This window comes from Lontra canadensis, unplaced genomic scaffold, assembly GCF_010015895.1.
Source record: "Lontra canadensis isolate GAN:19392208 unplaced genomic scaffold, GSC_riverotter_1.0 scaffold5, whole genome shotgun sequence".
Classification (NCBI taxonomy): Eukaryota; Metazoa; Chordata; class Mammalia; order Carnivora; family Mustelidae; genus Lontra; species Lontra canadensis.
The window spans coordinates 3,594,446-3,609,715 of NW_022630999.1; the positions used below are offsets into that span (position 1 = coordinate 3,594,446).

General features: G+C 32.8%; 1 protein-coding gene across 6 annotated transcripts in view; it reads left to right on the forward strand.

Moving 5' to 3' along the window:
* NIPBL (NIPBL cohesin loading factor) overlaps positions 1–15,270 on the forward strand; it is a 198,427-nt gene that overhangs the window by 148,199 nt on the left and 34,958 nt on the right. For all 6 annotated transcript variants that reach the window (XM_032851342.1, XM_032851344.1, XM_032851343.1 and 3 more), the window contains 11 exons: positions 558–640; positions 1,202–1,334; positions 2,398–2,541; positions 4,976–5,065; positions 6,139–6,353; positions 6,464–6,566; positions 7,171–7,269; positions 7,371–7,517; positions 9,821–9,955; positions 10,793–10,891; positions 12,226–12,279. In XM_032851342.1, the coding sequence (XP_032707233.1) occupies positions 558–640; positions 1,202–1,334; positions 2,398–2,541; positions 4,976–5,065; positions 6,139–6,353; positions 6,464–6,566; positions 7,171–7,269; positions 7,371–7,517; positions 9,821–9,955; positions 10,793–10,891; positions 12,226–12,279 (1,302 nt within the window). The remainder of the gene's footprint in view (positions 1–557; positions 641–1,201; positions 1,335–2,397; positions 2,542–4,975; positions 5,066–6,138; positions 6,354–6,463; positions 6,567–7,170; positions 7,270–7,370; positions 7,518–9,820; positions 9,956–10,792; positions 10,892–12,225; positions 12,280–15,270) is intronic.

Here is a 15,270-nt window from a genome sequence, read left to right on the forward strand (position 1 = left end):
CCCATGAAGGAATTGAGTTTTGCTTTGTATTGTATTGCAGCATTTCCTAAACTTTGAACTTTAAATGATTTTTCTAAATTCTTTTTGTATTTTCAATCAATTTCTTCTTCTGACCTAGATCAGTTAGAAATTATTGATACTGCATATGCTAACCACATTTGTTACTCTTATATTTTAATAAACTAAAATGAACTGTATTTAGTTTTTATAAAGTATTAAAATGTGTTTACCAATTGTAGCTTCTGTTTGTATATATAAAAGAATAGTTTAAGCTGCTTTTTTTAGAGAGGAAAGAGGGGAAGAGGCAGTGGGAGGGAGAAAGAGAAACTTAAACAGGTTTCATGTCCATAGAAGGGCTCAGTCTCATGACCCCGAGATCATGATTTGAGTTGAATTCAAGAGTTGATGCTTAACCATCTGAACCACCCAGATCCCCATAAGCTTCTTACTGTTTAAATGTATTGCCCCTCTACAGTAATAACATGACAGTAGCAGCTGAACAAACTTATGTTTTGATTATTTCTTGTATTCATGTAAATTCATTTTTCTCAATCTAGGTTGACCAAGATGTTGTCATTACCAACTCTTACGAAACGGCCATGAGAACAGCCCAAAACTTCCTTTCCATCTTCCTTAAAAAGTGAGCAAAACTAACATAATCTGATTTTTATTTCCCCAGCATAGAAAATAAGTTTATTTATTTTAGGTAAATGGTTAATCCAATTTCCTGCCATAACCTGAACCTTGAATATGTCACTGTGGTCCTTGGTCTCCTGATCTTTAAAATGAGGCATTTGAAATATTAAAACCTTTTTGGGAACTTACGTTAAAGTACTGGGTTGAAATTCTGTAGTTTTTCTTCAGTAAATTTTGGGGAATTCTAATTGAATAGGAAAATTTGTAGAGAGAAGTTTAGTAGGCCTTCATAAGAATTTGTGGTAATTTCAGAGAAAGGGATTTTTTAAAATGTGGTGTACTTGCTGGAAAGTAATGTTTATATGAGACAATAAATGAATTTGCTAGCAGGGGGAAGAGTGAAATTCGAGAAATAGATTCATTTTATGCCATGTTATATTTAATGTACTCTCTTATACCTTGTTATTACATATGGGGAAAAGAAAATTTAGTTAACAAAATTGCAGTCATATTGGTGGACATGTCACCTAAATTCACAGCCTTTTCACTATTTATTTTCAAACAGATGTGGTAGTAAGCAAGGTGAAGAAGATTACAGACCACTTTTTGAAAATTTTGTTCAAGACCTTCTTTCAACAGTCAATAAGCCTGAATGGCCAGCTGCTGAACTACTCCTTAGTTTGTTAGGGAGATTGTTGGTAAGAGTATAGCATTTAAAGATTATTAGATTACTAGAAGACAACATAATGAGGATGTACTCTGATTCACAGATGATGAATTCTTTAAAAATGTGTAAGGAAATATGACCATTGCATCTTTATTTTTGCATGTGCATAACTGTACACAGTATTGTCAGTACTTCGTAGAAAACTTTGATATCTTGTGATTTTGGTGCCTTCATTTCATTACATGAGATAGCAGTGCTTTTAAAACTTTTTTCTTCAGTTTGGAAGTGCTATATTGTTAGTTAAAAGCACCTCAACACTGAGTCATAAGTTATTGCGGTAAACTCATTTCGAAGCATGAAACTGATTAATATGAACACTTTATCATCATTAAGAGTATTTCTAAAAATATGACACTTCTAGTTCTCATGTAATATAATAGGAAAATGCAAAGAAATATTATGATGTCTCTTTTTATTTTTAATGTATATTTAAACTTGTGCAATGCAAATTGTTACAGAGTTTTGGGGACCTTACATTCTGTGAACCAGAAAATGTATTAATACTATTCTGAAACCAAGATAACGTTTCATAGGCATTAGAATTCCAGCATAAGAAATTCTTACTTAGTAATACCCCATTTTTCACAAGTAAGCAGTTGAACCTGCATTTAGAGAAAATAACTATGTTCTTAGGGAGGATTAGTCTATACTTTTTTTTTTTTTTTTAAAGATTTTATTTATTTATTTGTCAGAGTGAGCACAGGCAGACAGAGTGGCAGGCAGAGGCAGATAGAGAAGCAGGCTCCTGCTGAGCAAGGAGCCCGATGTGGGACTCAATCCCAGGACGCTGGGACCATGACCTGAGCCAAAGGCAGCGACTTAACCAACTGAGCCACCCAGGCATCCCAGTCTATACTTTTTTTAATGAAAATGTTCAGATTCCAGAAACTCTCAGAAGGCAGTCACTTATGAAACAATATCACAAGAAAAAAAAGTTTACATTTCAGATAATACAACATAGATTTGGAATTTTTGTGATAAATTGCTGTTAAAAATTTATAAATTGATTATATAAAAATTATTTTTATGTTTAGGTCCATCAATTCAGTAACAAGTCAACAGAGATGGCTTTAAGAGTGGCGTCTCTTGATTACCTTGGAACTGTTGCTGCACGATTAAGGAAAGATGCTGTTACAAGCAAAATGGATCAGGGGTCTATAGAACGAATTTTAAAACAGGTATTGAGATAAAAGATTAAAATTATGGAGATAAATATTAGTTAAGTACTTCTTTAGGTATTCTTATATTAGTGTTATATTGCATTTTATAGATTCAAAGTAAGAGCTAACATTTACTTTGTTTCTGCAAACTGCTCCTATGAATGTATGATGCTGTTTTCTGTTTTTGTTTTACTAAGTTTTATTTAAATCTTTAGTTTACTAAGATGATTTAACATTCCCAATCAAGTCATTTTATACTTTGAATTTTGATCATTTTTTTATATTGGGGAAAGGTGAGGAGGACTTCCTTTAATTTTATTAGATAGTTACAGCATGTCTGGCAGAAAAAGTGTTTTATTGCTTCACTTTTTTTAAGTGTGGGTGAGGTGGTAGTAATGCTAAAACTTACTTAAGAAGATGGTAGGTAAATGACCTCTAATCCTACCATATACAGCTTTTTTTCATTTTCTTTCTATCTTTTTTTTTAACATTCATAGCCATATTTATTCTGACCATTAGAAATGCCTCTTATATTTTTTAGTATACTTTGTATTTTGAAATTATTTATATTCATAATACAATAATTTATATATTAAACTTACAAAAAGTTAGAGGAATAGTACAAAGAGTTCCCACAAACCTTTCACCCAAATTCCTTAACTGTTGATAATTTATAACGTTTGCTTTATCTTTGCGCAACATTTACATGCATGCATAATATACATGCATGCCTATTTATGTGTTCATTTTTTTTTCTGAACTATATGAGCAAGCTTAATGCCTTCATTACCCTTGAATTTCAAAGTATGATTCCCTGGACAAGAAGCATTAATATTAACATCACCTAGGATCTTGCTAGAAACGCACATTTTCAGGATTCTCCTGCTGAATTGGAAATTCCTGTGGGTGGAGCCCAGCATTGTTTTTTGATAGACCCTCCAGGTGATTCAAATGAATGCTAAAGTTTGAGAACTGTGCTTAGTGTATATTTTCTATGAATAAGAACTCTTGCTTAAATATCCCAGTACACTTCTTAAAAGCAGAAAATTACCAATAATACGATACTCCCATCTAATATAATGTTGCCATTCCTATTCTATTTCATAGGTTTTAATTTGTTGCTATCATTATTTTAATTCTCAGATTGTCCTAGATATAACCAGTGAGAGCCCGTTGTAGCTGGCTTTTGTATCTTTTTGATACATTCCCATCTTTCTTTGAGAACTTTGTGGCACAAGATGTTTCAGGATCCTCCATCCTCTTTTACTTTCCTTGCCTCAGCCCTGGAATCTGTCGTTTCACCAATTGCCACTGGACCTTTTTATTTAAGAATGGTCATTTAGAAACCAAGATCTAGGTGCCAAGTTTCAGTATTTCTTAGAGTAGACCTAGGACTTCTTTGTTATACCGGACCGTGTAGGTTGTACACAGTAAAACTTGAGGGGAGAGGTCATTTGTAAATATTTTTTTGGTTCTTGACATACCTCTACCTTGCTTTTGGATATTTACAGTGTCCTAATTTACAGTGCTATGATGAATTTCTCTATGTATCCATTTCACCACACTCTTACAACACGGTTTATTCTGATCTTTGTTTTTCTACTTAGAGATACCCTGAATTATATTGGCATTTTGTGTGGTAAAGCTAGAATATAAGCTGTAGGCATGAATGTCAGCTCACAGTTTCTGGCTGTGTATTGTTCTTGACAAGACCTAAAGATTCAGTATCTTTCTGTTCCTAGATGAAGTGAACACCCCACCTACTATATATTTAATATCCTACATGAAATAAAGTACTGTTTTGTATTATAAATAGGATAAAAGTATTTCTCTTCCAGAATGTTTTTAAATATCCCAAAGACACCTATAACACATGGTAAGACAGATAATAACATTTTCCATTTTTAAAGATTTTATTTATTGTCTCATAGAGAGGGAGAGTACACAACCAAGGGGAACAATAGACAGAGGGAGAAGCAGACTCCCTGCTGAGCAAGAAGCCCCTTGCGGAACTCAATTCGAGGACCTTGGGATCATGACCTGAGCTGAAGGCAGATGCTTAAACAACTGAGCCAACCAGGCATCCCAACAGTTTCGATTTTTAGATTAAAAGTTTGGAATTGCCTCTTTTTTTCCATACAGAAAAAAACAGTGCTAGGACCTTCCTATCTCGGAATACTTAACACACTATTCTGATAATTTTTATGCCTACTACCTGCACCTCCTTCAAATAAAGATGACATATAGTTCATAAAAATAAAGGCCAGTCTGTTATCAATTAATAATATGTTTTTCAAAAATAGCATTTTTTTTCCTTTAAGTTGCTATACTTATATTTTCAGTTTTTATCGTTTATTGGGATTTTTTCCACTCAGATTTGTGTCTACAACTAGATAAATTATTAAAGCATACTAGTAATATCTCTTTTGTTCTTACTTGGTTTATTCTGTAGGTTTCAGGAGGAGAAGATGAAATACAACAACTGCAGAAAGCATTGCTTGATTACTTGGATGAAAACACTGAGACTGATCCTTCACTAGTGGTAGGTATCTTTTCTCCCTTTTTTGGAAATAACACATCAAATTCAAATTGGGTCTGAAAGAAAGTTGGGAAGTTTCCTGAAAAGGAGAGTTATTGGGAATACTGATTTTTGAAACAAAAGGATACTTGATGATCTTAATAAAAAAAAAAAAAAGAATGATTATAGATTGATTTGTCTTATATGAAATTCTAGTACAGGTATTATATTACACTAAAATGGTGTGATGACATGGGAAATAGACATCTTTTCATAGTTACCTTTGAGACTGAGCTAGATCATTGCTTCTCATGGTGGACATGGCCCAGGTTGTGCTTGAGATGATCTATTAGCATATGAAAAGAAGGTATTAGAATTCCATGTGTTTGTTTATATTTAAATATAATCCTTAATTATATTTTTATGTATATTATATATCCAAATTATTAGTATAATAGGTTCATGTATAAAATTTATAAACTCTGTTAGGAAACAGTGTGCATGTATTTGGGTACTTTCTTAAATTTTTTGCTGATGGGAGATGCAGCCTAAAGAGATAACTAAGCTTTTCAATCAACTACTGCTGGTTTTCGGTCTGCATTGAAAGAAACAGATTATAGGTGTGCCTCAGTGTTAAAATATTGTGGTAATAACTGGCTGTATATTTCTTGAAGAAGTAAGGTGGTATTTTGAAAGTAACTAGAGTTTTTACCTTTAGCCTTATATCCTGTTGTTCTAAACTTTCCCTGTTGACCTATCATCTAATTTTACTGACCTATGAGTGATTCTGTCCTTTGTTAGGTAATTGATAGTAGTAGTCTAGATTTAATACAACTATGTTTATCAAATTATCTTTTGACATCATTAACATAAGTGCTAAGACAAAGTAAAATAGTAAGCTTTATATCATTCGATAGTCAAACCTTCCAGCTTTCTTAAAATCTCTTTTTATCTGCTGGGGGTTGCTTTGAAGTACACCTTAATATTTATTCCTGATAGTAAGCACTTTATCAATAGATTGGAAATTTTGTTACTAATTTCATTTTGAAATTTTGTTAATTTCATGAACCTCAAGTCTTAATCTATTTTCTCTTCAGTTTTCTCGCAAATTCTATATAGCCCAGTGGTTCCGTGACACAACTCTGGAAACAGAAAAAGCAATGAAATCACAAAAAGATGAAGAATCGTCTGAAGGAACACATCATGCGAAGGAAGTTGAGACAACTGGTCAAATCATGCATCGAGCTGAAAACCGGAAAAAGTTTCTAAGAAGCATTATCAAAACCACACCTTCTCAGTTCAGCACATTAAAGTAAGATCCAGAGAAAAAGCATTTTACATTTTTAGTCAGTTATGTCTCTGATATCTATTTATCTACTTTGCAAAAAAATTAAATGAAAATTTAATGACTTTTTGTTGTAGGATGAACTCTGATACTGTGGACTATGATGATGCTTGTTTGATTGTTCGATACTTGGCCTCTATGAGGCCGTTTGCCCAGAGCTTTGATATTTATTTGACACAGGTAAACTGGACCAGAATTCCTTATGCAATGATACTGATTTTTCTGATTATGGATATTTATGGGGTAGTTTATGTCTGTTCACCGTTGGGAACAGATCTTTTAAAAGATTATGAAAGTAGCATTTGTTTCTGTGTTCCATATATTTTAAAGGTCTTTTTTTTTGCATGCTTTTTATTGATTGTTGTTTTACAGAGAAAAGGGTATATATCTATATGAATATACATATAGTATAGGTAGAATGATGTTATAAAAACCTTCATTTACCAAATTATTACTTAAATGATACTAAATATCCTGAATTAGTAACTCATATCAAGGTTTTAGTAGGGCTATGTGTCCTTGCAAATGAAGCATAGCAATAAAAAACAGATTTAATTGAGAATGCCAAGATAAAAGAAGGACCCTAAAGTATAGAATGCCTCACTTACTGTACTGACCTTCAAGTTAGAACTTTGGATCAGTAAGATAACATCTTTTCCTCATATAAAAGTTAAAGGGATGTAAATACAATATTTATTTTCATTTCTTTTGCATGTTTTCATGCTATTTTTTGTTAAATGTTACATGTTCTAAAATTTTGAAAATATCAATGTTTGCTTGGCAGATCCTTCGAGTTCTTGGTGAAAATGCAATTGCCGTTCGAACAAAAGCAATGAAGTGTTTATCTGAGGTTGTTGCTGTAGACCCCAGTATTCTAGCAAGGGTAAAGAAGAGTACAAATGATTCTTCTTATTTGCGTACAGCATTCAAGTTAAAGTATTAGCTCTACTTAGTATAAATTATATTTTCTTCATTTTCCTTTAGCTTGATATGCAACGAGGAGTTCATGGACGTTTAATGGATAATTCCACTAGTGTTCGAGAAGCAGCAGTAGAATTATTAGGTCGATTTGTTCTTTGTCGACCTCAGCTTGCTGAGCAGTATTATGATATGCTGATTGAAAGAATATTGGTATGTTTGTTTTGTCATTTTTATTATGATTCATAGTACCTATGATTTCTAGTATCACATTTTTTAGTTGTTAAACTAGAAAAGTTAGAAAAGTAGATATCAATCATATATTTATAGTGCCTAATCTCTGTACTATAGCAGCTTTCTAAAGGGGGACATGTTTCTTCCAGCCCCCACCCAGCCCTCCCAAGAAAACCTGTCAATGTCTATTTTACATAGCCACCCTAAAGACAGTTTAAACCAGATTAAATATTAAAAGCTATGGTTTGTGACCCTATAGTGCTGATGAGTCAGTGGGTTTGAAGGCAGGGGAAGCTAATAGGTACTCCTGGTGCCAAGAACTGAATCCGGAAAGGAGTGGCTGGACAGCAGCAAATTCTAATCTCCAGTCTCCCAGATTTAGAAAGCAGAAAAAAGGTCCTCCGTTCCTACCTTACCTTGAGCTGAGAGCTAAAAGTCCTAATGATTGGACAGAGTGCCAATAAGGGCAGGAGACACAGATTTCAGGCCCACTGATCCCCAGACCCAAACAAAGAACTGAAGAAGAACATGTTTACTGCTTGATACAGTAAAACAAATCATTGTCGAAAATTGGACTCCTTTTTTCAGTTACTACTGCCTTTTAATGGTGCAAGTTTACATTAAGTAAATGATAGGAACTACAATGGCATAAATATTTTGGACAGGAATCTAGAATAAAGTTGTATGTATGTACATGAACAGGAGGAACTATTTCATTGAGAGGTAAGTGCAGAATTTTGGTATCTGACGATATTTTTGGATCCTTTGTATATATCTGCCTGTTTCCTTAAAGCTGAATTATGACAAGTTTTAGATAAAATGAAGTGAGAAAGCCATTTGAGTCTTAAGAACAAACTTAAGAAATGCTATCCTAAGATCGTCTTTTCTTGTATGTCATGGAATTCTCTGGCTCTGAAGCCTTTTTCTTGGAAAATAAAAAGAAACAGGAAACATTGGCATTACAGAATATCTGTGGAATTTCCACATCACCCACTGCAGGCATACTGACTTCTGTTAACTCAACAGAAGTCTATCAGGCACAGGATTGGGTATTCCCCACAGTGATAAGAGTTTATCTACCTTTAGTTTGCTATCAGAATATTATGTGACTGGGAGTTCAAGATAATTTCAGCTTCCGCTAGCTTAAAATCTTGATTGAAACAAAGAATTTAAGGAGAAGTGGAAGAAATTTTTTCCTTTTAGTTAATTAGTCTTTTCAAGAAAGAAAGGCACAATCAATAAGATTCTCAAAGCTAATGAACTGACAACACCTACCAAAGTAGTATATCCCAAAATATTTTCATGGTTGTCAGACTGCATAATGGAAATAATTTTGTACATTAAGTGTCCAATGCTTTTTATTTCTTTTTAAAACTCTTTAATTATGGAAATTTGTGAACTTAAGAGTAATAGTGCAGTGAACACTCAAGTATGTAGCACATTTCATCTGTATTTTTTGCTAAATTAGTTTAAATAAAATAAAACATTTGTCTACTTCTTCTGTGGATACTTCAGCCTACCTGTCCAAAAAAAATGTGGGTATTGCTCTTATAAACAAAAACTACTGTCTCATCCAACCAGATTAACGGTCTGTAAATATCATCTAATAACCAGTTTATATTCAGATTCTCCAATAGTCCTAAAAACTGGTGGACAAAACTTATTTTCTAGCTTTTTTTTTTTTTTTTAACAGAATCCAGCCAAAGAGCATACTTTGCATTTGGTGATCATGTTTTAAGATTTAGAGTATTCTCTTTTTTATACACTGCCCCCATGACAGTGACTCACTTAAAAAGACCAGGGTCAGTCTTGTTATCCTCATGGTTTTATTTAATTTGTTCTTTTGTTTCTTGTATTTCTTATTAACTATAAGATGATAGGGACAGTGGTTCAATTGGATTTAGGTTTAACACTTCTGTTAAAAATACTTCATATTAAAAAAAAAATACTTCATATGCTGTTTAAGTGCCACTATTCTAAAAGCTTCATGTTTATTATTCCACTTAATTTTGGTGAGCTTGTGTTCTAGTCTTGTGTTCAGTGCTGTTTAATATTTTTTTATGTCTTGGATTTCATATTTTAAAAGTAAAACAATATAATAACCCATATTTATAGTAACATTAGTAAGAAAGCATAGAGGGAGGAAATATATAGACCATCTTTATCATGTTAGTAGTCAATAGACTGCCTGATAGTGTTTATTTTTTAATTTTATTTTATCACATTTCATACATCAAGCATCTTGATTTTTCTGATATTTAAAAATACCTTTCTGTTCTTAGGATACTGGTATCAGTGTCAGGAAAAGGGTAATAAAGATTCTAAGAGACATCTGTATTGAACAGCCAACATTTCCAAAAATTACGGAAATGTGTGTAAAAATGATTCGCAGAGTCAATGATGAAGAGGGCATTAAGGTAAGATGAAATGGTGACTACTTTAAAATTTTTTCATTTGTGTTTTAAGTAATTTAAGTGTTCATTGTATCTAAATTTTGTTGATATATATGTAAAATATGACTTCTAAAACCTTTATAAGTGAATCAACATTTTTAGATTATAAATTCAAAAAAGACATACTTTCTTATGTTTTTATTTCTAGATCTTATGTAAATAAAATCTGATCTTTCTCAATCAATTGAATTATAATATTTAATGTCATCATAGTGATTACATTATATGCAGGAAGTTTATTATCAAATTAATTTTCAAATAGTATGTATTTGGTTTTCTAAATTAAATACTTCTTTGAAAGTTCATTCTTATTCATTAATTTATTTGTATATTATTGTCCCCTGTATTTGTTCTTGTGTTTGTTTTTAACAACTTTTCCCCAAAAGTAGTAAAAATAGTTTTTAGTTTGATCAAAAACATTTGAGTGTATACTATGCAGATTTCGTAGGGTAGGCATAATATCACCTATTTAAAATTTTTACCAATTGTAAAAGATTATAAATTTAAGAAATTAATTGATGAATGTTTCTAAACTGAGAAATTCATGGCAAAAATTCCTGGTAGTTTATGTTTTGATTAGTTATTTATATCTTTGGGATGGGTTTTTTTTGTTTGTTTTGTTTTAATAAATTCTTTTCACACTACGGGGCTTGAACTCATGACCCAGAGATCAGGAATTGTATGCTGTACTGACTGAGCCAGCCAGGTGCCCCAACTTTGTTTTGGGTTTTAATAAGAATTTGGGATTGATAATTTTGCTGTTTGTTTTAGTTGTGTAGTTTGAAATTTTCTTTCTTCTAGAAATTAGTAAATGAAACATTCCAAAAACTCTGGTTTACTCCAACTCCGCACAATGACAAAGAAGCAATGACAAGGAAAATTTTAAACATCACTGATGTGGTAAGAACTGGAACAAAGGTGTGGTCTCTGTGGTTGCAAACCTAGTTTAGGCCTACCCCCTCTTACGAAGAGAGACAATGATGAAATGTTTGGTTAATCTTGACATTTAATACTATGGTTGACCCTTTAGCTGCACAGGTCCACTTATACACGGATTTATTTCAGTAAATACAATATAGTACTATAAGTTGTATTTTCTGTTCGTTAGGATTTTTTTTACTACCATTTTCTCTCCTCTAGCTTACTCCATTACTGTAAGAGTATATGATACATATATCATACAACATATGTGTTAATCACCTGTTTGTTATTGATAAGGCTTCTGGTCAGCAGTAGGCTTTTAAAAGTTAGGTTTGGGGGAAATTAAAGTTATACGTAGATTTTCCTGTGTGCAAGGGGTCAGCATCCCTAAACCCTGCATTGTTCAGGGTCAGCCGAGCTTCCCTTTACACTTCTGGAGATACTCAGGGGATGCAAAGAAGATGAGGTTGGTATTTCCACATAATCACTTCTTGGCATTCATTCACTTAAGCACGAATACCGCAATTCGCTGTATTCCTCCACTGGTTGAAAACAGAGGGGGAAGAAGGAAAAGTGGATGAAGAGGTAACAGTAGCCCAGGGATAGCAGCCTAAAACGGGATAGTGCTTTTTCAGAAAACATGAGTCCAGATGAGTCTCATTATGTTTAATTATACGCACAAGCTCCAAACCTTTTCGACCCAAAGTACTTTTTGTTTTGAGCATACATTTTGTATTATCATTTACAAGTTCATCTTTGTTTCACTCGTGTCTTTATATCTTCTATCTAGAAGGAAAATAATAAACAAACATTTCTATTTGTATTTTAAATCTTACAGATTTTTCTGACTAATTGAAGTTATTATTCAAAATGTAATATCCTATATTTTTTAAAGTTTTTTTTAACTTTAGTTAGTTAACATACAGTGTAATATGAATTTCAGGTGTACAATATACTGATTCAGCACTTCCATACATCATCCAGTGTTCATCACAACAAATGCTCTCCTTAATCCCCCTCACCTATTTCACGCATCTTCCCATCCACCTTTCCTCTAATACCTTCATTTCAATACATTAAACTAATTTCTGGAATATCTCCCAAAGTGTTTTTAAAATAAAATTGTTTAGCATTGGTAAATTACTGGTCTACTAAAAGAATAGTTTACTTTAAAACTAATTTTTAAATGAGAACATTGAGACATTAATACAAGTACAAGCTAAAACATAGCAAAGATTTGGTTTTGGTTTTTGTTTTTCAGATTTTTAAGTAAATTTCTAATTTTGATAGTTTCACCATATTTTCCCGCTTAGGTTGCAGCATGCAGAGATACTGGATATGACTGGTTTGAGCAACTCCTTCAAAACGTGAGTGTTATTTTGACTCCTGATAACAAATAACATGAAATTTAATAGAAGGTTAGTTCTTTATAAGCTTTATGATTTAAAAGAATCTTTTCAGTTATTTTTTAAGAATTTTTCTTTTGAGGGAGAACATTTATTTCAGTATATTAGGTTGAATGTGCTGGTTAATATCCCTATTTAATAAATTATTCAATGCCTGTTGTAAGTAAGTTTTCTAAATCAGTAATTGAAATTCTGTCTTCTCTGCCTTCCAGATCATTATTTTTTTCTTATCCCTTTAATTTATATGTTAGACATGAAATCTACAGATTTACAGATTGCATTAAATATATATTTACATTTTTGATGTTATAAAATGCGTAGAATTTCCTATAATAGTGCAGAATTAAACTACAGTTGTTCTTAAAAATTTCATTCATAAAAATGTTTATCTCCCTATGAATTTTTTTATTTCAGAAATTTTAAATAGTTAGAACTACTCATCACCCAGCTTCAAAGTTATCAGCATTTTCCCAATCTTATTTTACTCTAATCCTTCACTTATATTTTTTTTTTAATTATTTTTTCTTGGCTGTAGTACTTTTAAAGCAAACCCCATACTTTATATCATTTCACCATAAACATTTTAGTGTCTAAAGAATTTCTTTAACAGAAATTACTTTTAAAAAATAACCAGAATATCATTATCATCTATATAAAAATAAATATTAATAAGTTTTCCCTAATATCTAATACCTATTCAATGTTCATGTTTCCCTGATTGTCTCAAAAATGTATTTGTATATTTGGTTTGCAGTTGCTTTGGTTGATAAGGCTTTTAAGTGTCTTCTCTTAATCTATGATAGTCAACCCCTTACCCCTCTATTTTTTCATGTCACATATGTTTTCCTATAGAATGTCCCACATTCTAGATTTCATAGATCTTTTCCTTCTGGTGTCATTTAAGTTATTCCTCTATTCACCATATTTTTTTCTGTAAACTCTTAGATCTAGTTCCTTAGTAATATTGAAGTTCAATTTTGGGAGTAGGAGACCAGGATGATGCTGAATGTTAGTGATCACATCAGGAGGCACATAATGTTTGTTTATCCCACTTTCAGTTTAGATGTTGTCAACCTGGTGCACCTATTATAACGAGTTTGTTCATTTTTTTTAATGTCAGCATGAATGAATAGATTTGTATGTCTTTATATTTTATTTTATTTATATTTTCAGCAGGGGAAGGGGCAGAAGGAGAGGGAGATAGAGAACCCTTACCAGGGTCAATGCCCAGCATCAGCCTGTTACAGGGCTCAATCACATAGCCATGAGATCATGACCTGAACCGAAATCAAGTCAGACACTTAACCAACTGAGCCACCCAACTGCCCTGTCTTTGTATTTTAAATGTTCTAATCATAATTTTTTTTTGAAGTTCAGATTGTCCCATCTTTGGCCAGTGGTAGTCCCTTCAGGTTGGTCTTTTATACTTTTGATATAACCTTATTACTCTTGTGTAACCTGATCACTTTTTGGCCTCTACAAGATGCCCTAGACTCAACTTGTACATTTTCTGTCCCAAACCTAAAATCAGCCATTTTTCCAAAGAGCCCTAATTCCCTTTGCAGAGAAGAATTTAGATGCTGCAGATGTTCTTTGCTAATAGGTTATTATAGCTTTGGGCCTTTTCCAGAGGATAGGGCTAAAAAATATGTATTTTTTAGAAAGGCAAAAATAAATCAAGAATTAATATTGATTGTTTTATTCAAATTTTGTATTTTTCTTTGGTTTTATTCTTTCCTTTAGGCTAAAAGTCTTGGTTCCCAAGGAAAGGAACATAATTTACTTCCTTTGTCCTCCTATATTAACAAAAACACTGAATACAGTTTATAAGATTGCTTTGCATTTCTTTTTTTTTTTTTTTTTTAAGATTTTATTTATTTATTTGACAGAGAGCGAGAGATCACAAGTAGGCAGAGAGGCAGGCAGAGAGCGAGGGGGAAGCAGGCTCCCTGCTGGGCAGAGAGCCAGATGTGGGGCCCGATCCCAGGACTTTGAGATCATGACCTGAGCTGAAGGCAGAGGCTTAACCCAGTGAGCCACCCAGGTGCCCCGCGTTTCTTTTTATCTATAGCTCACTAAAGATATATTACTAAAAGTCCATCTTCTTTTTTTCTAAGGGGGTGGAGGGCCAAATGGAGTGGGAGAAAGAGAATCTTAAGCAGGCTCCATTGTGGGCTCCATCTCACAACCCTGAGATGGTGACCTGCACCAAAATCAAGAGTCACACGCTCAACCGACTGAGCCATCCAGGCACTCATTAAAAGCCCTTCTTGAAATACATTTTTTCTGTTTGATTATATCAACAAGCTCCTGTCTAGTTAAGTCCGTTTACTTCTGTCTACTATTGTATGTTTAGCAATATTTTTAACAGTCAACCAGAATTGTTTTCTTGAAGCACAATCAAGATCTCTTTATAGTTGGTACTCTTTCCTTGGTCCCGAGAAACAACCAGTCTACTTTTTGTTGCTAAAGTTAGACCTTTTGTAGGATTTCATATCAGTGGATCATACAGCATGTAGGTTTTTTGTGTTTGACTTCTTTTAATTAGCAATATTGCTGGTATATTAATATTTTATTCATTTTTATTGCTGACAATTATCAGTAGTACATACTTATGGAAATTTCTTAATGAACTCACAAATTTACGGATTTGTGTTTCCAGCTTAGACTTTTCTGAATAATGCTGCCATGAATATTTGTGTGCAAGTGTTTGTGTGGATGAGTGTTTTTATTTTTCTTGGGTAAATTCATATAAATGTGATTGCTGGGTCATGTGGTGAAAGAGAAACGGCCAGACTTTTTCCAAAATGGCTGAACCATTTTGAATTTCTACCAGCAATGTTCCAGTTGTTCTACATTCTCACCAATACTTGGTTTTGTCATTCTTTTTAACTTCAGCCATCTGATGGTGTGCAGTAATACGTTGCTTTTAAAAAAAAATTTTTAAGATGC